The following is a 22,056-nucleotide window of genomic DNA, read 5'->3' as shown; positions in this document are numbered from 1 at the left end:
GCGTGAAAATCGCAGGAAGTTCGAAGAAGGGATTCTTCTGTGGTTTGGCAATGCTGGCGCTCGCGAGTAGGCTTGCTGGCGTTGCAGATGTGCAGCTCGCTCAGAAGCCATGGTTTAAAAAAATGCTGATTGTTATAGTATACCATAAATGTAAAGGATATAGTTTTTACTCTCCCTTCTGCTTGCCTAGCTCTTTATTACCATTACCTACCTTATGCACCCCTGCACTACTATCTACACTACCTATATTATAGTTTTCATGGCTATTGCATACTCTTCATGTTCCCCTATTTTTCATCTCCTCACACTCAAATCCTTCATTTTGGCCACACTTCTTTTTCATGCCCCCCGCCGTAGTACAACTTATAGGGATATTCTACGCATGGCTATACGTGATGCAAGGTTGTGGCTGCATGACGCCAACCAACGAAAGCAGATGGCGTTAGTCATGAGATGGCAGCCTAGCCTTGAAAGCACTCTGCACTTATTATTGATCGTAATTGTTACCTAATGGCATGATGAGCGTAACAAAACATTTATACTTGTATAAAAATCGACAATGGAAATTGGAAATTGTATTTCTTGGCGTTCATTTGAGATTGTCACTGTGCCGCACTTAATGATCATAGTGTTTGAAAACAATTCAAGTTGACTAGTGTGTTGGTGCAGATTTTATATACGCACGATCATCCCAGCTTCACATTGCGTGAGAAAAACGGCGACACAAAAAGTAAATATTGCCAGAGGCATGGAACGAGGTTGAGCCATGCCAACGGGAGTATGTGCCATTTCGTGAAGAAGAGGACTGTTTGTTGTGCTCGTGGTCTGACTTTGATTCAGCTCGACGTCCAGTGCTGCTGCTCCTGTGAACAGACGTTGTGGTGTTTCTGTAATCACGTGACATTTTCTGGTGGAGGTGCTGGGTAGTGTTGTGTGCTCTGCAATCAGTAGCAAGATCCCGACACTAGTCGTGACGTGGAAGAACCAGCTGACTTACGGCATAGCAGGCGGCAACTAGGCCTACCACCTGAATTCGGGCCGCTTCCACATATCAGCAGTACTATGGCTAGTGCGGGAACGCAAATCCAAGAGACATCGATGCTGCCTCCTCCATGGTTCTTCAACGCTCCGCGAACCCCGAAGCTGTTCCACGGTGACTCTTATGAAAACGTCGACGACTGTCTTGATGACTACAACCGTTGCGCCAGCGTCAATGACTGGAACAAGCAGCGAAAGCTTCGGTATGTCTACTTTTACCTCGAGAACTCTGCGCGCACATAGTTTGAAAACCATGAAGCCGCTATGACAACCTGGCGAGAGTTTTACAACCAGTTGCGGAATACCTTCCGAAGCTCTTACCGAAAGGAGCAAGCGGAATGACTCCTCATTTCACAAAATCAGCGTCCGAACGAGAGTGTTTCCATGTTCTTTAAAGACATGTCGTGGCTGTTCAGGCGAGCTGACTCCTCAATGACCGAAGAGAAAAAGGTGCGCCTCCTGATGCGGGGAGTGAAAGAGCAGTTGTTCGCTGGACTGGTGCGCAACCCTCCCAGCACTGTAGGGGACTTCCTCCGCGAAGCCACGATGATAAAGAGAATGCTAAGTAAGCGTTCGTATCAGTATGAGCTTCCTGGCAGTTTTTCGTCAGTGTCATTGGTCATGCCAACACCTGACGCCATGACTATGAGAGATCTCATGGAGCTCGGCTCAGTATTGTGCGCGAGGAGCTGCAAAAGCTGCGCGCGGTGTCTTCTCAGTCCCATGTGGCTGCTCTAACGGATGTCGTCCGCGAAGAGGTCCAGCAGCCGGTGCACCCCATGACGACTCTGCGTCCAGCCGAGGTCCAACCCATGACGGCCCCGCGTCCAGTCGAAGCTCCGCTATCAACGTACGCGGAAGCATTACGTACTCATCACTAGCTGTTGGCTATCCATCCCGTCTGTCCACCCTGTAGACGGCGCCGTCATTCTACTCAGGACCACCGCAGTACGGCAACCCACCACTTACACGGAAATCTCGTGTATGGCGTGCTCCCGATAACCAGCCTCTCTATTATCACTGTGGTGAACCAGGTCACATCTACCGTGAGTGCGTATACAGGCACATAGGTCTTCCGGACTTTCGTCCGGATGCTCGTCGACCCAGAGAAGATAGTGAGCGGCCCCGTGTTATCGCCGAATACTTGGCAAGCCAGCAGTGCCAAACCCTTCCGCGTCGCCATGCCCGCACGCTGTCTCCACTGCACTCCACGTCACCTGGCAAACAATCGACCTTTGCGGACGTCCTTGCAGGAAGATCGCCTGGATCGACGAGCCCGCGCCGGGGAATCTAAAAAACAGCGATTTCTGGGTGTGAGGCCGCTGTTGATTGACCGTTACAAGACCCTCCACCAAACTGCCTGCCGACATCCGACAATATCCTTTCACGGACGTGTGCCATCGACGACAAACGTGTCTCTGCTCGCATCTCCGCCTTTGTCTACAACCACCCACCAACCACTCTGGTAAAAACGGGTGCCGATTATTCCATTATGAGCGCTGACCTCACCGCATAGCTAAGAAGGGTAACGACACCTTGGGGACAGGGAACCATCCTCCGGACTGCGGGAGGTCACCCATTGACACCGCTCGGTGTATGCACTTCCTGGCTCTGAATTCGGGAATTGATATGCATTGCTTCCTTCGTCGTATTGCCCAAATGCCCTAAAACCTGATTCTCGAAATGGAGTTCCTCCGCGAGCATGGATCCTCTATTAACTTTCGCGACCTGCTCATAACGTTCTCTAACGACCATACAGCCAGTTACAAGGATGCAGTTGCGCCGACCACAACATTTGGAATTGCTGACGACACCATTTCACTTCCTCCGCGAGCCAGTATGTTGGTAACTGTGGAGAACGACTGTGACAACAAGAGTAGTGGCATCGCGGAAACTAACCTCTCGGTGCTCTTGGCTCGGCAGATTTATGTCGCGCGCGTTATCGCCCAACTGAAACATCAGAGGACTCAGCTTCTGATCATGAATTTTGGTGGCCAGTACCAACACTTGGCAAAGCGAACAGCAATCGCGAACTTTGAAGCCATTGATGACGAAGAATGTTCCACCATCGCTCCGATTTCCACTGCTGCCGAAGGTGACACTGCATTAGCCAGTACAGTTGACGTGAATTGCCAGCTATCCTCTGCCCAGAAGCGGCAGATACGCATAATTTTACGTACGTATAGTGATCGCTTTGCGTCCACCTCCAAAATCAAGCAGACCCCAACCGTGAAGCACAGCATTATAACGCACCCTACCGAACGGCCTGTACGACAGCACGCCTACCGCGTGTCGCAAATACAACAAGAGGCAATATGTTTTCAGGTGAAACAGATGCTCGACGACGACGTCATCCAACCCTCGAACAATCCATGGGCGTCACCCATCGTACTTGTTAAAAAGAAAGACGGCACTCTTCGATTTTGCGTCGATTACCGGAAGCTCAACAAAGTGACAAAGAGAGACGTCTACCCTCTCCCACGCATAGATGACTCACTGGATCGACTTCGACATGCCTAATATTTTCCATCAGTGGATTTACGCAGCGGCTACTGGCAGATTGAGGTCGATGAACATGACAGGGAAAAAAGAACGTTCACAACTCCCTACGGTCTCTACGAACTCAAAGTGTTACCATTTGGATTGTGCTCTGCACCGCCAACTTTTCAAAGAATGATGAGCACCGTCCTGTTCGGTCTGAAGTGGGAAGCCTGCCTCGTCTATTCAGACGACATTGTTGTTTTTTCCAAGACATTTGAGCAACATTTACAACGACTTCAGTGCAGCTTCGTCACTATTTGATCCGCAGGCCTATCGCTAAAACCAGAGAAGTGTCGTTTCAGCTACGAAGAACTAAAGTTCCTCGGCCACCTTGTCAGTCGCGATGGCATTCGACCAGACCCAGAAAACAACCATGGCCGTTGTTGCATTTCCTTCACCTTCAAAGAAATAAAATTTGCGCCGATTTTTGCGTATCTGCGCCTAGTACAGGTGCTTTGTGCAGAGATTTGCTAACATCACTGAAACCCTCACCCGCTTAACGAAAGAAGATACTCCTTTCATATGGGGTCCAAAGCAGTGAGCCGCTTTTTCCAAGCTTCAACAGCGCCTTCAGGCCCCGCCGCGGTGGTCTAGTGGCTAAGGTACTCGGCTGCTGACCCGCAGGTCGCGGGCTCGAATCCCGGCTGCGGCGGCTGCATTTCCGATGGAGGCGGAACCGTCGTAGGCCCATGTGCTCAGATTTGGGTGCACGTTAAAGAACCCCAGGTGGTCGAAATTTCCAGAGCCCTCCACTACGGCGTCTCTCATATTCTTATGGTGGTTTTGGGACGTTAAACCCCACAAATTAATCAACAGCGCCTTCAGAGTGAACCCTTACTAGGGCACTTTGATGAAGATGTCGCCACTGAACTTCACACTGACGCAAGCAACATCGGTCTTGGTGCAGTGCTCGTCCTGTGGCAAGACGGCTGCGAGCGTTCCATTGCTTATGCTAGTCGCATTTCATCGTCTGTAGAAACTAACTACTCAACCACTGAGAAGGAATGCTTTGCTGTTATTTGGGCGATATCAAAGTTCCGACCCTATCTGTATGGCCGTTCATTCAGAGTAGTTACGGACCATTATGCCCCCTGTTGGCTGGCCAATCTCAAGGACACTTGAGGGCTCCTCGCGAAGTGGAGCTTGCGCATTCAAAAATTTGAGGTCACAGTCGTCTAAAAGTCGGGCCGCAGGCACACTGATGCTGATTGCCTTTCACGTGCTCCCCTCGCGACGACGTCGAGCGACGATGATACCGATGGCCATTTTCTTTGTGCAGTCAATGAATCTGACTTGGCCCAACAACGGTGGAATGATTCAGAGATCTGACAACTTATCAAATACCTTCAAGTTCACAGCTCGAGGCCACCATCGGCGTTCGCACGTTCAGGGTCATTTCGTTTCCGCAACGACATCATCCACAAAAAGAAATTTTAACACTATGCGACTGGATACCTTCTCATCGTTCCACCATTGCTACGTGCTGACATTTTATTTGCCTGTTACGACGAGCCTTCCTCCAGCCACCTAGGATTCGCACGTACCCTTGCCCAGATTCGGACTCGCTACTACTGGCCAAAGCTCACCCAGGATGTCAATCATTACGTTAAAACGTGCAATCATAGCCAGCGCCGTAAAGCCCCACCTGTGCGCCGTGCTGGCTTATTACAGCCTGTTGCACCCCCGTCACAACCGTTTGAACGAACCGGCATGGACTTGCTTGGGCACTTCCTGAAGTCACATGATGGCAACCGCTGGATCGTAGTCGCTACTGACTATTTAACAAGGTACTGCAAAACGAAATCGCTACAACGAGGCATCGCCAATGATATTGCGTTATTTTTTATCAACAACATCGTCCTCCGCCATGGAGCGCCAACATTTCTTATCACTGACCACGGAACAGCCTTTACAACCAAATTGAAGCAAGTTGTCATGAGACTAAGTGGAACAGCTCATCACAAAACGACCGTATACCATCCACAAACCAATGGTCTGACGGAAAGATTAAACAAGATGCTCACTGACATGCTAACTATGCACGTTGACCACAATCACAAAAACTGGGATGAAATTTTGCCATACGTAACGCTCGCTTACAACACTGCGGGTCAAGAGATTACGGGTTTTACTCCTCTCCGGTTGCTTCACGGCCGAGAAGGAATTACGATGCTGGATGACATGCTCTTGCCTGATATAACCGATATTCCTACTGATGCGAACGACTTTACCTAGCTCGCCAACGCAGCCCGTAAGTTGCGCTCGAGTGGATCCGAAAACAACAACGCATCGACTCGCAGAAATACAACTCCCGTCCTCGCCATATTATTTACCAACCCGGTGATCTGGTGTGGCTCTGGATCCCTGTTCGCCAAAGGGGCCGCTCGGAAAAGTTACTTCATCGCTACTTCGGTCCTCATAAGATACTACGGCACCACACAGATGTCAACTATGAAATCCTGCTTGAAGACACAGCTCGGCGGTCTCGGTGTTCCCAGCAGGCGGATATTGTTCATGTGTCACTGATGAAGCTACACTACCCCCGAGCCACCTGACACTGCTTCATCGTGCACCTTTGTGCGTGTACGCGATTACTTTAACTTTTATTCGGCATTGAGCATAAGGGTGGTACTTTTTTTGGAAGGGGGTAATGCCACAGGCATGGAACGAGGTTGAGCCATGCCAATGCGAGTATGTGTCATTTTGTGAAAAAGAAGAGGACTGTTTGTTGTGCCCGTGGTCTAACGTTCAGTTCAGCCCGACGTCCAGTGCTGCTGCTCCTGTGAACAGACGTTGTGGTCATCTTGTAATCACATGACAATATTAACGTACAGGGCGAGCCCGTACTCGTGGCTCGTGGTACCGGCGGCTTGTGTGTTCGTCACTACGCTGGCGGTGGCCCTGGTGGCCTTCCTGACACTGGGTGAGTGCACAAACTTCCTCAATAAATAAGTTACCAACTTTTTATTGAAAACATTGCGATATACGTTGCCAGTGCACGAAATAGTGGCAGCTGTTTCATGCTTCGTGGTGAGAGCTTATGGTGATGACGGAAAATCAGCTTGAGTCATATAGCACAAAAACAAACACACAGAGACGCTGTATATGTGTAGGAGCTTGAAACTTTAAGAAGGAAGGAAACGCTTTTTTGAGCAATTGAGAAAACGTATAGGTGTTTGGAGATTCTGTAGAAAAAAACCACAGCTTTACCGTAATGGTGAAGCAATGAATGCCATAGCAACAACTTGAAATTTAACGCTGAGAACGGCAAGCAGATCAAAACGAGCAGTGTTGCTCAAGCACAAATGACGCACGTGAACAACACACACAAATGAGAGCTAACAAACAATGTTTACAGCTCGACACTTGACGCACTCTCTAAAGAAAAACCACACATCACTTAATCACAGCTACAGATTTGAGTGCGAAGTAACAAGTGTCCCAGTTGCTACTTTGCTGTGTTTGAAAAGCGCACTCATTCGCAAATGAGGCCTGTCGAGCGAGCGAAGTAAATTTCATGCACCCGACAACTAAACGCAATCATTCCGATGGAATTTGAAGGCACGCGATTCTCCCCGATCACTGAATAAGTGCGCGGATAAGTCGTCTCGGAATAAAACACGCGTGGGAGATGACCGCGCAACGGCGCGTTGCGACAAGATGGGCGCCGAGCTTTACGCCGAGCTAAAGCTACATTGTCTAGAAATATACTGCCTAGTGCGCCTAGCGCAGCCTAGGAGATGGCCCCGCAGCCGATGACTACCGGCGGAGCCCGCATATGGTGCGCTGCTGTACAAGTTGGTGCATCTGCGTTCAATCCTTGTGCTCCGCAAACGCTGCGAAGCTTTCAAAAGGCCAAGCCGGGCGAGGCCAACTATAATTTTCCTGCATTTTCGGAGTGTTCCTTGCATAATGCTTTATTGTATAAGAACTACTCGATTGCTTTCAAAGTATTGGTGCTTTGAAATACCAAACGAAGATCATTTCGTGGCATACATTTCGCCATCCGGTACTGATAGAAAAAAAAAAGAAGCAGATCTCACGTAACTTGGGAATTAATGCTATGCAAAGCATGCTGATGGAAGGTGACTGTGTTTAATTTTTTATTAAGCGATACATTATGAAGTGGCACTAAATATATACGAGGAATTCAATAGTCAACACTGGAACAAGCATTGGCGTCTCACGAACATTTGGCTCTTCTTGCAAAGTATGTTGAAGACCTGGCGTGGCTCTGTAGTAGAATACTTGGTTTCCACGCAGATCGCTTGGCTTCGATTCATCTGCTAGGGCGCAAACGTTTCTTATTTGCATTCGTAGGGTCAACGTTGTTAATGTCAGCTTAACGCTCACGCGTTAAAAAGAAGATGTGGCGAGAAGGGCTTGATGGCGTACGTGACAGGATTGTAAAATTGTTCATGTGAGAACCAGCGAGTCATATTCATCGAACTATATTACTCACCCACACTAATTTTGGTGTACCTTAAGTTAAGGGGGTGATTGTGAGGGCACCCAGACGTATGCGATTTGACAGACAGACAGACAGACAGGCAGGCAGGCAGACAGACAGACAGACAGACAGACAGACAGACAGACAGGCAGGCAGACAGACAGACAGACAGACAGACAGACAGACAGACATACAGATAAATAGATAGATAGATAGATAAATAAATAGATAGATAGATAGATAGATAGATAGATAGATAGATAGATAGATAGATAGATAGATAGATAGATAGATAGATAGATAGATAGATAGATAGGTGCTCAAAGCGGTTGCAGTACGCAAAGAAAGTAAATTTAAAAACCATTGACAGTATAATCATCAGGGTTACTTTTAAAATGTGTTTTGTTCTTGAGAGCAATAATTATCACATAAGACCGAAAAACCTTTAACTCTTAGTTTGCATACAATTAGGATTCGAGTAAAAACAAATAATGATAACATGCCTGTGAACAATCTGACACTCACCGCATATGATACTCATTACGTCGTTTGAAAGAGAGTACGACGTTGAAATGAGGGAAAAAGTGTGTGAATGAAATTTGAAAGAGTATTTTCAATTTTTTAGATAAATATTGATATTTGAAATTATCCGAAACGGTGATCTTGTTCCCGACTCCATTCACCTTAATCCGAAAAGACAGTTCAATGAAGTAATTCTAAGAATGCTTTTCTCACACGACAGCCTTCGCCTTCAGCCTTCTGTCTGCCCTCTTGATCCTACTTTTTCATTCAGGAAAGCATGCTGAATCCGTTAGTGCGGGGAACAACACACCTTTTCCTTGTTCCACCGATAACTTCTTTGACACAGCGGCACAATACACATCTTTTCTTTGCATTACCGCTTAGCTTTAACATATCAGGGTGTTGCAGTGAACATATGAGGCCGTCTAACTTCACAGTAAATCAGATGGCAGCTGTCACACACTGATTTTAAACGTGGCGAGGCTCCGGCAGCAACAAGACGAGAAGAATTTCGCGTGTTCGGGCACGCTCTCGACACGCAGCGAAGCTTGTGGCATCTGAGTGCAGTCATCACATGCGCCCCCCAAACCCCTCTCTTGTAAGAAATACGTGCCCTCAGCACACTACTCAGTATTTTCTAGACACTGTACTATTGCCTCTTTTACACTGAGCATGCTTAGCGCACCATCTCCCTGGTAACGCTGAAAACGCCCTACTTTTCGCGAGATAGGCACCGGCAGCACTAAGTCGTTGACATAAGTAGCTTGCCGTTTGAATGTCGATGGAGCTGAATCTTCGTGGCTCAGTGGCTAACGCCACGCGCTCACGAACGAAAGGTTGGTTGTTTGATTCCGTGCACCGGAAGTTCTGGCTGGGTTATTTTCCTTCTTTTTCTTTCTTTCTTTCTTTCTCATATATATATAGATAGGTATACATATAGGATGAATGACGTTGACCCCGGCGCCAGCGGCAAATTCTAGCCGAGAGTGTCCATAAAATTTCTATCCCCAAAGAACTTGAAAGGAACACAGATTCAAGTACTGACCATACTAGGAGATGAATTGTCTTTACAATGAAGGGAAGTGCCTGGAGGCAGGGCTTCCGCACATTAGTGTTGCTTTGCGCTTGAATATAGTTTTTCTCGCCCTCACCGTGAAAATATTCAGAATGTTTCAGACACAAAATGTGAATGCAAAAAAATCAATGGTTCAATGTGCACTTTAGTAACATGTTACCGGTATAAATATTTCTTTCTTGGATAAGTAAACAGTGCGTCTGAAGCTGCACACTAATCCCCTACGTTATGCTCACTTTGTAAAACGGGTGTGTTGAGAAGGAGCTGTCAAAGAAATAAAAAAAATGAATCATGGCATGGTTTCAGTATTAATGATAAGTGTATTTTACGTACAACTTCCCGCAACTGTTCGAGTAGTTTAAGTAAAGCGCAGTTTGTGTCAGTGAGCCAACATGAAAAAAAAAAACTTACCGGTACTATTTCATGGCGTGGTAGCAGGCATGCGCTCCGGTTGCGTAGGTTCCACAGGGCTGTCGTGAAAAGTTGTCGTTGAGTGCACACAATGCTTTTTTGCAAGATTCTCCACGCGACTCTGCTGCTTTTTTTTTGTCTACCGTTTTCTTGTACGTTTTGCTCCTCATGCACTCATCTGCAGAAACCTATTTACGGTAAATAAATGCGTGTGCTTGCGTGCCATTACTGAGCACGTTATTGCGACAGCCCAACGACAAAAGTGACCGCAGGCATAACCATGTCCGATCGATTCAAAATGTCCGGTGAAGACACATGACGTTATCTAAGTGTCATCGTTCGGCATAAAGTATACAGTGGCAGCACTACGACTTCACTCTGACATCATGACATTGCATAACGTGATTATAAATTGTGGCGTTATCGCCTGGAATCGTCGCTTGATACCTGAAAGGCTGGCCGACCGTGGAGGCAGTGACGGTGTGCAGAAAGCTTAGGAAGAGGTAGGGGCGGGAGCCGTAATCAATACAATCGACTGAGAAGATGTTTTTCTTTAGAGTCGCCTGAGATAAACGTATGAGAGACCACGTCACTTTCATTTACGAAAGCTGTTTCACGTAAAGGGGTGGAAAGGATGTTAGCAGTTTAGACATCACTGAGGCCGTTTAATATCACAATGCACAACTAGTGTAAAGGCCCACGTTTCGTGGTAAATGGGCTGTTAGCACATCCCTTGCCCTAAACTATCTGTCTGCATGCACAAACCACATAAAAGCGTTGTTGACGTGCTTGCTTTGTTGCCAGCCGCGTAGAGAACAAAAAATGTTGTTGCCGCGGTTAGCATCTGGCTATTTCGACTTTCTTATGTTACAACAACCATGCAATAGCGCTGGCTGAAAATAGATGTTGAAATAGCGCTGCTGCACGCAGATTATGTTAGGAGCTCTCCAACCTGATACTAATCTTCGGCAATCCGTCACTTGTTGGCACGTTAGGCTTAGTTGAAGCACACACACTTTGTAGTTACTTACTAAATGTTGTGTGTGCACTCTGTTTGAAGTGCGGTTTTCAGTTACTTACAGGTCGAACAGCTGTCAGTGTTCTACGAATAGGTGAAATGTAGATGGGTGCCAGCAGTGGCATATTGAGAGAAAAAAAACCTCTTTCATAAACCTTGGCCTGTACAGCATGCTTCTTTGTTTTTTTGATATTTTGAATTGTCTTTGGACTTCATTTTTAATCAGTGGTAGGAAGCACTTGGCAGCGGCATATAGAACCTATGCACCATTTTAAGGCACCTTTCTGACTGATTGCTCAAGAACATGTTCGTTTGTGCAGGTTCTTCATCGAGCCACGATTACGATGACGACACTTTTGGAGACGGAAATGGTCCGAGTGGAAACGTCCTTTATACCCAGACAACGACAACTGGGAAAACCTCAGGTACTAAGAGGAAAATTTTGCTGGTTACTGCATAGTCACTGCCTGTGACTTCAAGATGCCGATTCACGGCCCTGTTAATGCAGATGCATTACAGTGTTTGACATGGCGCCTGCCTTACAGGCACCATGTTACACATTACACCTGCTCCTTATAAATAGCCTTGCACAAGCAGCGAATAAACTTGCCCGAAGCACAAAGCCCATATTTTAAAAAATGTAGTTTGTGAAGAGGAATGCGTGAGTTCTGCTCTAATAAAAACGCAAAAGTACGAAAAGTGCATCGGCGGATCCTTTTTGAATATGTAGCGAATATCATATAAAAAGCAAGTCATTCTCTGAGAATTAATAAAACTAATTGTACTCACTTGTGCACTAATCAAATGATGGTTATGTTGTTTTGCTATCATTAATTTTGAAATTGAGCTTAGGGCTCCTGTCTGTGTTTGACTGTGCTCATCATTAATTTTGACGTTGAGCTTAGGGCTTTTCCGGTCTGTTTTCGACTGTGCTCATTTTGCACTGGTATGCAGCTATTATTTATTTTATTAGAAGCTTGCCTAACCTTCTGTGATTTGATGTTTCAAAAGGAGCTTCTTTTAGAGGTACCCATTAAGCAGGGACGAAAACGGCACAAGCGTGTAGGTTGTTCAAATTTTCGTCTTGCTGGTATATGAGTATCGTATATTCGCTGGACCTAGCAATAAATAAATTTTTGTGGTCTGTCTGGAGATATACTAATGCAAACACCTGGTGTCGTGATAGATAGCGAGTGCTGTAGCTAGCGCCACACCAAGTGGCGTGAACTATAGACATTAAAAAACAACAACAACGACAAAACATATTCTCTGTCTTCCGAGATCGCTAAGTAGCCCATCAACGCTCGCTAAGCTTGCAGCATCAAATATTTGAGTATGTGTTTTTTTAAATGTACCAAATAGACACAACTTCGTTGTTCAAGCTAAGGACCCTACCTTAAAGAAAATAAAAACGTCAGTTCGGAGGTAATGAGATACAGGTCGGCAAACTACTTGATAGTCAAGGAGGATGACAACCATTCTTGGAGGTGCGGCCATGTTAACCGGGGGCACGCACGAGCAGTTCACATTGCTTATTCCTGTAAACGGAAAGCGTTTCATGTATAGTGGCGTGGTGGACAGACCAAAAACACTTCTGCCGCAACAGGGCGTGTCAACCACTGCCGGGCTACTAGAGGAGGAGTTTTGATTTACTTGCCGCTTTAGTGTATTCGTGGTCCTACAAGCACATATGGTAGGCAATGGTTGCACCGCAATTGTAAAGCTTGGCTGCCTGTCAGAGAGTTGCGAGTTTTATCCATGTCACAATGGTCGCATTTCTGTGGAGGCGCAGTGTTCTGGGCCCGTGCACTGGGTCAGATCAATTCTGTGCACTTTAATTAGCAACGAGATAATAAAAATTTTCAGAGTTCTTTCTACCACGTGGCTCATTATTACATCGTCATATATTAGTTTACTAAACCGCAGATATTATTATTATAAATTTGTAATCTTATTTTTATTTCTAATATTATTACTATTATTATGACTATATTATATAGTACAGAAATCTCACCAGAAAAGCGTTAACTGCATTAATAAAAAAAATATGCCCCATGGTGTTATTTTTAGGAAGCTCTTTAGAATTCTTTGTTTCAAGTTGCTGCGAAGGTTCAAGACTTATAGTAAAAAAACCCATTTCTCCACCAATTACAGAAATCGGGATTTGTGATAGCAGCTTGAAAATTGCATTGGTACAATTTGACAACTTAGCATTTCTTCCTCGTATTTTCCAGCTTATGAGTCAACCCCAAGCCCGGCAACACCATCACAAGCGCCGAGCCAAAGTCAACCGGTGACAGTACCAACTATGCCACTAACAATGACAACACACATTCTGGCATCGACGCTAGCACCTACCACAACATCTACTACGGCGGCTACGATTGGTCCTCCTACCACGACAACTCGTACGTTTTGCACTTAGCATACCCTCTACATATGATTCACAAACCGATAGTTTGTAACCAGGATCCGTTTGGTGCTAATTTGATGCAGCACGCATATCTGAACGGAACACTCGTGATGTGACATCACACCATGGTGCGACATGGAGCTCATCATGACGGCAGTGTGTCGATTGCGACCAGCCGCATTTAGTGTGTAGATAAGGCAGCCGCAATATTTGCTATCAAGCATGATAAATTGAAAATTTCAACCTGAAGGTGTTTTATGCCGGGGGTTCGTCATGGCTCTGCTGACGTATTTCCATCACGCATACTGCAAAAAGTAATTTAACATATAGCGACAAAAATGGGAAGAAAAAGGACTTCGAACCACCGACATCTTGTTGCGCAGCACGCGACACGAACCACTACGCTAAAAAAAGTTGGTTGTAGAGGATGATAACGGCTAAAAATTTGAATATAACAGAACGCCTTCTTTATTTATTTCAACATCATTGCAAGTACGCGCTTTTGCCCTACCGCGGTGGTCTACTGGCTAAGGTACTCGGCTGTTGACCCACAGGTAGTGGGATCGAATGCCGGCTGCAGCGGCTGCATTTTTGATGGAGGCGAAAATGCTGTAGGCCCGTGTGGTCATATTTCGGTGCACGTTAAAAACCCCCGGTGGCCAAAATTGCCGGAGCCCTCCACAACGGCTTCTCTCATAATCATAAGGTGGATTTGGGACGCTAGACTTCACATATAGGTCAATCAATCAATCAATCCATTGAACACGTGCTTCTCAACGGGAGCCATCGGCCCGCCTTAGTTCAGACAGTGGTCGGGATTTGACGCTACATGATGGGTAGCGCTGCTTGGTCACATGTGCTTCCGAGCGCTTTCCTCGTAGATGCGATAGAGAAGTTTCTCACTTCAATATTCTACGTCTGTCAGATTTGTTCCTTCGGGCTGCTTCAATGTTGCTAGAAGCAACGCCACCACCACGTCAAGGAGCAGCTCATGCAGAAGCATTGTAGTGATGCTTCCCCATTCGTTGCCCGCATAGCTCCACGAACGGCGACATGGTAACTCAAAATAAAGCGTCTATCAAAGAGAAAGCGTGACCGCCAAAATTGTAAACACAAGGAATCCAAGACGCCGCCGTACAGATCTGTACACAACTGAGCAAAAAAAAATGGCAGCATATCCACGGAGTGAATGATGGAGAGTAGGGCGAAGCATCCGTCCGTCTATTCGTTCTTCCTTCCGTCCATCCATGCGTGCGTCTGTGTGGCCGTCCATGCGTCCATACGCCCGTCCGTGCGTGCGTCTGTTCGTGCGTCCGCACGTCCATCTGTGCGTCCATCCCTGCGTTTGTCCATGAATCTGCTCCTGCGTCCGTCCATGCGTCCATCCGTCCGTGCAGCCATCCATGCGTCCGTCCATGCATCTGTCTGTGTGTCTGTTCGTCCACCTATGCAACACTCCAAGTACCACCATCTCGCAAAATTGTAAACACAAGGAATCCAAGACGCCGCCGTACAGATCTGTACACAACTGAGCAAAAAAAAAATGGCAGCATATCCACGGAGTGAATGATGGAGAGTAGGGCGAAGCATCCGTCCGTCTATTCGTTCTTCCTTCCGTCCATCCATGCGTGCGTCTGTGTGGCCGTCCATGCGTCCATACGCCCGTCCGTGCGTGCGTCTCTTCGTGCGTCCGCACGTCCATCTGTGCGTCCATCCCTGCGTTTGTCCATGAATCTGCTCCTGCGTTCGTCCATGCGTCCATCCGTCCGTGCAGCCATCTATGCGTCCGTCCATGCATCTGTCTGTGTGTCCGTTCGTCCACCTATGCAACACTCCAAGTACCACCATCTCGCAAAATTGTAAACACAAGGAATCCAAGACGCCGCCGTACAGATCTGTACACAACTGAGCAAAAAAAAAAATGGCAGCATATCCACGGAGTGAATGATGGAGAGTAGGGCGAAGCATCCGTCCGTCTATTCGTTCTTCCTTCCGTCCATCCATGCGTGCGTCTGTGTGGCCGTCCATGCGTCCATACGCCCGTCCGTGCGTGCGTCTCTTCGTGCGTCCGCACGTCCATCTGTGCGTCCATCCCTGCGTTTGTCCATGAATCTGCTCCTGCGTCCGTCCATGCGTCCATCCGTCCGTGCAGCCATCTATGCGTCCGTCCATGCATCTGTCTGTGTGTCCGTTCGACCACCTATTCAACACTCCAAGTACCACCTTCTAGCATCTTTTCATCATATATTCCTCATATAGAAGCACCGTGATCCAGCGGGAATTCCAAGGACTGAACTAGAGGAAGCACAAGCACACTTTCTTATGGCTTGCGCTTCGCGTCTACTTCCCACCTTTAACCACCTCGAGTTCATGGTATATACTAGTTCATTGTATTCATGGCACTGCGGCCTAACGCTCACTAAACCTTTCCAAAAAACCAGGGAGGTTACGCCCAGCGAGTATAACGTAGCAACCCTTTCTTGTCAGATAGTGCTTAATCTACATGCCAATGGCTGCTAAGGGGGAATGAGAGACAGGAGAATTCGGCTTTTAGTTAACGCGCACGCTTGGATTTTTTTATTGTTCATCAACGCACAGAAGAAATCTCCCATCGGCACCACATTGTAGGTTCAAATGTAAGACTGGTTACACACTACTACGGCGACTACGAGGGACGAACGAGTGCCGCTATAAAAAGCTTCGCCCCTAAAAATACTTCATATAATTTTCGTCATGAGGCACTGCATGAGGGGCTCTCTCCTCCATGACCACAAAGCACACGCGAAGACTAAGTGATGGGAGAGAGCAGGAGGGCGCTAGAGGAGAGGATGGTGAACAGCTGAATCGGGCGCATCTAGCTGGCATTGATGAAATGGAGGAGGCGTTGTATAACAATTACTGTTGGCAGACCTCACAGCTCAGCAACCTCGAAGCGTTTTCGTTATCAGCCTAAAAATGGCGTGCGTGGCGCGCGTTGCACGTGTATGCACACGCCTACGCATCAAAAGCGTCTTGTCACGCCAGTGAAGGAAAAGAGCGCACAACCACTGGTATGCGTCGACCATGTCAACGCTCGCGCGTCCAAGGCTGACGCACAATGTTGCTTGATCTTTTGGCTTAAAACTGTTCAAGTTCCTTACAGAACGGCGCGTTTTTAACTGAATCGAGTTTGTACGTTTTTTAAAATATAAGCTGTGGAAACCACGTGCACCGGCTATCAAGAGATAGCGCCACGTGTTGCGCAGAAGCGGTGCGCATGGTCCTCTTGCGCTCTTCAAAAGGGCCAGCCTGTGTGCAGCTCGGGAAGAGACGCCTTGTGTAGCCCCGAAGGGTGGAGATTGTCTCACACGATAGCTGATTGCTGCTGCCCGGAATGATGGTCGCTTTGTAGCTGTCTCCTCCTGGGCTGACCCTGACGTCACAAAGCGGTGAACCTGCTTGCTTGACAATCTTATATTGTTGGTGCAATATGGGTAAGTTTGAGGAGGGCCCGCAGGGGCCACAGCCTTGAGAATCAGTAGGTGGGCTCCTCATTGGTGGAGCCCGTTGGTGACCGCCCCAACAGGGGCTTAGTCGATCAGGGCCTGCTGGCTTGCCAAGTCGGAGCAGCGAAGCAGGGTCACCTAACAAGCCTCAGGGGTGAAGTTCGGTTTTTGGATCAGGTTCGGCGTTGATTGGTGTGCCTTCAAAATGTGCAAATCATTTGAAATCAAGTCTGCACAGTGTTGGTATTTTTCTGTTCAGGCTGGATCAAAATGTTTCTTTCATCATCCGGGCACAGCAGTGTACTGGTTTAAAGGCAGAAGAGTGTGCGCTCCTTTGCGTTTGTGAGCTCCTTACAGGGCTTAAGATCTATTACATGGTCGAATCGGTATATTTCGGTAATATTTCAAAAAGGGAAGATCGGATTGGGTTCTGGATTCATTTCAGAAGGTGCGAAAGGTGTTGCCTGGAGATCGGGTTGCACGGGTGGCAGCGTGAGCTGTTTCGTTGCCTTCTAGGCCCGATATGAGCCGAAGCTCTCATCACTAGGGATAATGGGGGCCCCGACACATTCACTATTTTGAAGATTGTGATACACGAGGTGAGGAATGCACCCTTGATCAATGTTTCTGCAGGTCCCTCTCGAGTCGGTGATAACGACACGCAGACCATGTCTGCGGCGGCTAGCGTGATGGTGATTATTCCGAATGTGTTATGTTTTGAGCTCTGAATCTCAACCCAATTACGACAATGTTTTGGCGGACGATTGTGGCCGTGCCCTTACGGTGGGGTCAGAAGGCGTCCCTGCGAAAATATTGCGGGTTTATTCCCATAGTGGCGGGCCAGTGCCTCCACCTGCGCGAGGTGCTTATCACTGTGGTCGTCACGTGTCATGTTAACGGAAGAGGACACACGTGCAGGGTGGATCTCCAGACTTCGGAGATGCGTACGCGCCCTTCAATCAAAGTTAGTTGGTGGATGTATAGACGGGCTAATAGGCGGCGTTCCGATCTCATCTCTTAAAGTCTTGTTTATTGATTGCGGAAGTCTGTCCCTCGAAGCTCAGCAAAAGTATTTACCACCCCCAGTTCCATGAGACACTTGCTGGGAGTCGTTATTGGGAGATCGACAGCACGCTTGTAAATTTTCCTAAGAAACACGTCATGGAAGTTCACGTCAAATTTGCACAGATGGAGGTATGGAGCCGAGTATATTACTCGACTGGTGACGAATGCATGCGCCAGCCACAAGGCGTCTTTGCATCGCGACCCTCTACATTTGTTGAATACCCAGCAGAACATGCGACCCACATGTTACCCCCTTTACGCAGTTTAGCTATGGTTGTATCAACTTGTTTTTGTGTGTAGATACACAGACCAAGCACGCGAATCTCATCGTGTTCAGGTGTAGCGCTGCTAGGCAGGGGTATTTGAATTTTCGTGGTGCGCTTAGGCGACCCACGAATGCGCACAAATTCAGAATTAGACAGGAAGCATTGAAGGACGCAGCGACGAGAATAAGTGTCCACCAATTTCGCCAACTCCTGCAGGTTGACCTCAATGTCTCTAGCCAATCAATGTTTGGCTCAGATGGACTTTTAATTGTTGTACAACGCGTGCTGGACACATTATGCCTTTCCCAGCTGAGCCGGGAGTTTCTCCATGACCAGATTAAAAAGCAATGACGAGAGCACTGTGCCCTGTAGTGTCCCTCTCGTTCCCCTACATTAGGAACGGTGCTTTTCATTTTGTATTTAAATAAAAGATTGTCGACCGAAGAAATTTTTTTATGTACTCGAAGATGTTATATCCACAGTTGGTTCAAGAGAGATCTTGCAGAATTATTCTTAGTTTAAGTTGGCGCCAAAATATGGCTCCGGGATTGATAGCACTTGCCACCTCGTTTTTTGCCGGCTTTCGCCGCCAGGAGTAAAGGATTCCCAGTTTTCCACTTTGCCGCTTTGCAGATTCTGGCGCCCCGCCTTCGGTGTGAATGAGACTTAAGGATTTGTATGGTCAATAAAGCATGGTCACCAGTTTTTTTTAACGACTTCAGAGGGTACGTCGCGTTACACCACATGCTCTTTGAAAAACCCTTGTAAAACAACAAAAATCCTTTGCTGTATTTGCAATGTCCACCAATAGGTGGTGCGCCATGCAATCCAACATGACTGCTGGATGGTGATTAACCCGTGGACGCACATAGGAAAATATAGGACGCACGGAGTTACACCCCGTGTCACTTTCAGCGGATAAACTCTTGATCGACTAGTGAATGGATATGAGACCATTGTATTTTCTCAAAAGATAGGATCTGATAAATGTTCGCTACCTCATTTGTTGCCGCCGTGCGAAGGACGCATGTCAGCTGATCGACTATGCATCAACACTGCCTTGCGTTACCCTGCGAGTGCTACAGAAAACTGCGCGAGCTGAACTTGACTGACGTATGAACTGAACGGCACTCGGAGATACCTTGCGTCGAGCCTGCCTCACGGATTTGCCGCTGTAGTGGGCCATTAGCAAGTAGTGCGCCGTCACGGCTGCATGGAACCGAATGGTTAATTTAGCCATGGTTTGCAAACATATTACGCCGTCATCTTTACTTGCGCTGTAAGCACCATTCAGTTGCTTTTTCAACAAAACAGAAGCATTTAACTTCTCTTTAAGTAGCGCTTGTGTCACAGCCCTGATCACATTCTAACAGTGTGCAATTCACTGCACTCGGATGTTGCAGGTTGAATCAGCACAATCTCAACAAGAATATCGAAACTAATACACGCGTACGCTTTTAGCAAGTGCAAAGTTATGAATATTCGTTGAACAACATCTTTCAGATGGTACCGGTGAAGTTCAGAAGTTAGCAGAGAGGCGTTGACTGTAGTCGTAACTCCACGTTTTATTGTTCTAACTATTTTGCTTCGCTGGTCGAGCTCGGGCATGTTGGTGGCATGCGGCGCTCAGTAATATTCACTGTAATTTGGCTACAGTCAATGCATAAGAAAAAAATATGGTTTTATTTTGAGCTTTCTAATGTATATTATACTATACATACAACCGAAGTGACTTAAAAGCGTGAAAAACATCAACACACGAGTGAATGTGTAGTGCAACTCGCTGCTCGTGAGTTAGCTTCTGGTCGTTCATCGTCGCTGTCCCTCTTCGTGCTTTCTACGTCCAGTGAAAATCCTCGACATCAAGATGGTTTTTTCGGACACCACTGCTGAAAGTAATCTGAGAAATTATCTCCGTCTAACGACTCCGATAACACCAACAACGCGTGACTCACCTCGCACAACACGAATACGGCTTCACTCCCTATGTTTATATGGACACGGAGAACAATTCGCTCTGAAACCCAGCAAAAAGCGAACTGCTTGCGGTGTGCTGCCATCTATCTCCAAACGAAAAAAAATCAAGGGGCCCCGTATTTGCCAAGGTCTGGAAGAGGAAATCGCGAGCCTGCGCTACTTTCCGCGCACCATGAATGTTTAGGGATTCATGCACTACAAAAGCGCTGACGAATGCTATACGCACGAATAACAAGCCGAGTTTTCTACTGCAAAGGTCAGATGATGATATTTAACTATCCAATATCTCCCGAAGCTAATATGTATTCTGTGGGCTATAATCAAAAGTGCTAATTGCTACGTATTTTCCCGAAAACTTTGCGTCTCGCAAGAACGAATCATATTTATCGTGTCATGGACTGTCCGGTATATTCACTGATGCACGAAACACACAAATAGGTTTGTGTTCGTATATTGCTAAAGCGTTAACACTGAGTAAGGCTAGCAGAGCTTAACAAGGGGGCGTCTGCCTACATAGCATCTTCGAGAGGACGCTCCTGAATTCCACTAGGTGGCGTGACAGCCTGTGAACATAGTGAATTGCAGCACCGTGTACATATTACATGTTAATCTTTCATGCCGAGTACTTGCTGCAATCTCCTCAGAGAGCCAACAAATTCCTACGACGACAACGCTGCTTCAGGTGACCCTCTCACTTCTGTGCTTGTTATTTTACAGTTATAGTTTCAGATAACGGGGAGAGCACAATTACGTATATTCTAATTTCGGCATTCACTGTACGAATCAGATGAAATTGTATACAATAGGAAAACTACTCAGACAAGTACTGTTAAATCCTATATTGCGAGTTCTTTGTCAATATTTACCACATATTAACACTGTTGGAGTGCGGCCTTCAAAAAAAACTGTTGCATGAATTTCTTTTGCGCGCTACATGTTACCTGCCGTCTCATTACAAGTGTTTTGGAGCCTTAAACAGTTGGCGCTTTATTTTGCAGAGGTGCCGTTGCCACCGGGATCTCTTGTGTGCACCATTGGCCAGGGTTTCGACAAGTCAACGTACACGTTCCCGCCTGACGGTCTCTGCACCATAATTATATTTGACTCGTTGTATCGCAACAATGCTTCATTGGCCCCACCCTATCCCAACGATTTCGCTTATTTCTTAGAAACAGCCAGGCAAGCGGAGAGAACTGAATTCGGCATCGGCATTCACCAAGAGTGAGTGCATTGCATTGGGCATGGTATCTGCTCTCAGAATGTTGTTCGCTAGATCCAAATAAGTGTGCAGTGGTACTGGACTAACATGTCCTTGGTTCATTGCTGTTAAGTACGGCAGGATCCGTTGCACGGGTGATTCAGAGCTTGGTGTTGTTTGGTGTTCAAAACAGGTACACCATAGGAACACTGCAGTAATTATCATGCGCTGAAACCACTTCACCTTCAAGGGGACAAGATGAAGTCCCGTTCTTAGATATCCTACTTGCCCTCTTACGAAAGCGTCAATAATACCAGTGTTTGGGGTAAAGATGCAGGCTTTCCCGGCACAAGTAAATTATTGTAGGCAAATTCACAGATTCGGCGTGGACATGTGCGCTAAACTTTGCTACCATTATGGACTTCATACTAGGTACTGCTGTTGACATACATGATGCCTGCACAGCGTTCTATTAGTGCCGGTGAATTTCACTCACAAGTGTACTCCCTCTGACTCACTCACGCTGAGATCAAGCCGCGAGTTTGAGGGAGTCCGCTTGAAGGAAATTCACCCCTTTTTGAGTTGCCTTACACAGCC

The 22,056-nt window shown here is 46.9% G+C and overlaps 1 protein-coding gene across 1 annotated transcript; it reads left to right on the top strand.

The window, feature by feature from the left end:
- Positions 1-1,062: 1,062 nt before the first annotated feature.
- LOC142789997 (uncharacterized) lies at positions 1,063-21,564 on the top strand. Its single transcript, XM_075885028.1, has 6 exons — positions 1,063-1,241; positions 1,455-1,643; positions 6,414-6,502; positions 11,376-11,480; positions 13,290-13,463; positions 21,260-21,564. The coding sequence occupies exons 1-6, from the start codon at positions 1,063-1,065 to the stop codon at positions 21,484-21,486; spliced, it is 963 nt and encodes a 320-aa protein (XP_075741143.1). The 3' UTR covers positions 21,487-21,564.
- Positions 21,565-22,056: the final 492 nt, after the last annotated feature.

Source organism: Rhipicephalus microplus, chromosome 2 (genome assembly GCF_043290135.1).
Source record: "Rhipicephalus microplus isolate Deutch F79 chromosome 2, USDA_Rmic, whole genome shotgun sequence".
Lineage (NCBI taxonomy): Eukaryota > Metazoa > Arthropoda > Arachnida > Ixodida > Ixodidae > Rhipicephalus > Rhipicephalus microplus.
This window is presented reverse-complemented; position numbering and strand designations above follow the sequence as displayed.

What these genes read in the sequence shown, in the direction of transcription:
- LOC142789997 (XM_075885028.1), top strand. Translation starts at nt 1,063, where the DNA reads ATGGCTAGTGCGGGAACGCAAATCCAAGAGACATCGATGCTGCCTCCT. An exon ending in AACAAGCAGCGAAAGCTTCG is followed by an intron (nt 1,242 to 1,454) that starts GTATGTCTACTT and finishes GTGGCTGTTCAG; the next exon opens with GCGAGCTGACTCCTCAATGA. An exon ending in GACAACTGGGAAAACCTCAG is followed by an intron (nt 11,481 to 13,289) that starts GTACTAAGAGGA and finishes CGTATTTTCCAG; the next exon opens with CTTATGAGTCAACCCCAAGC.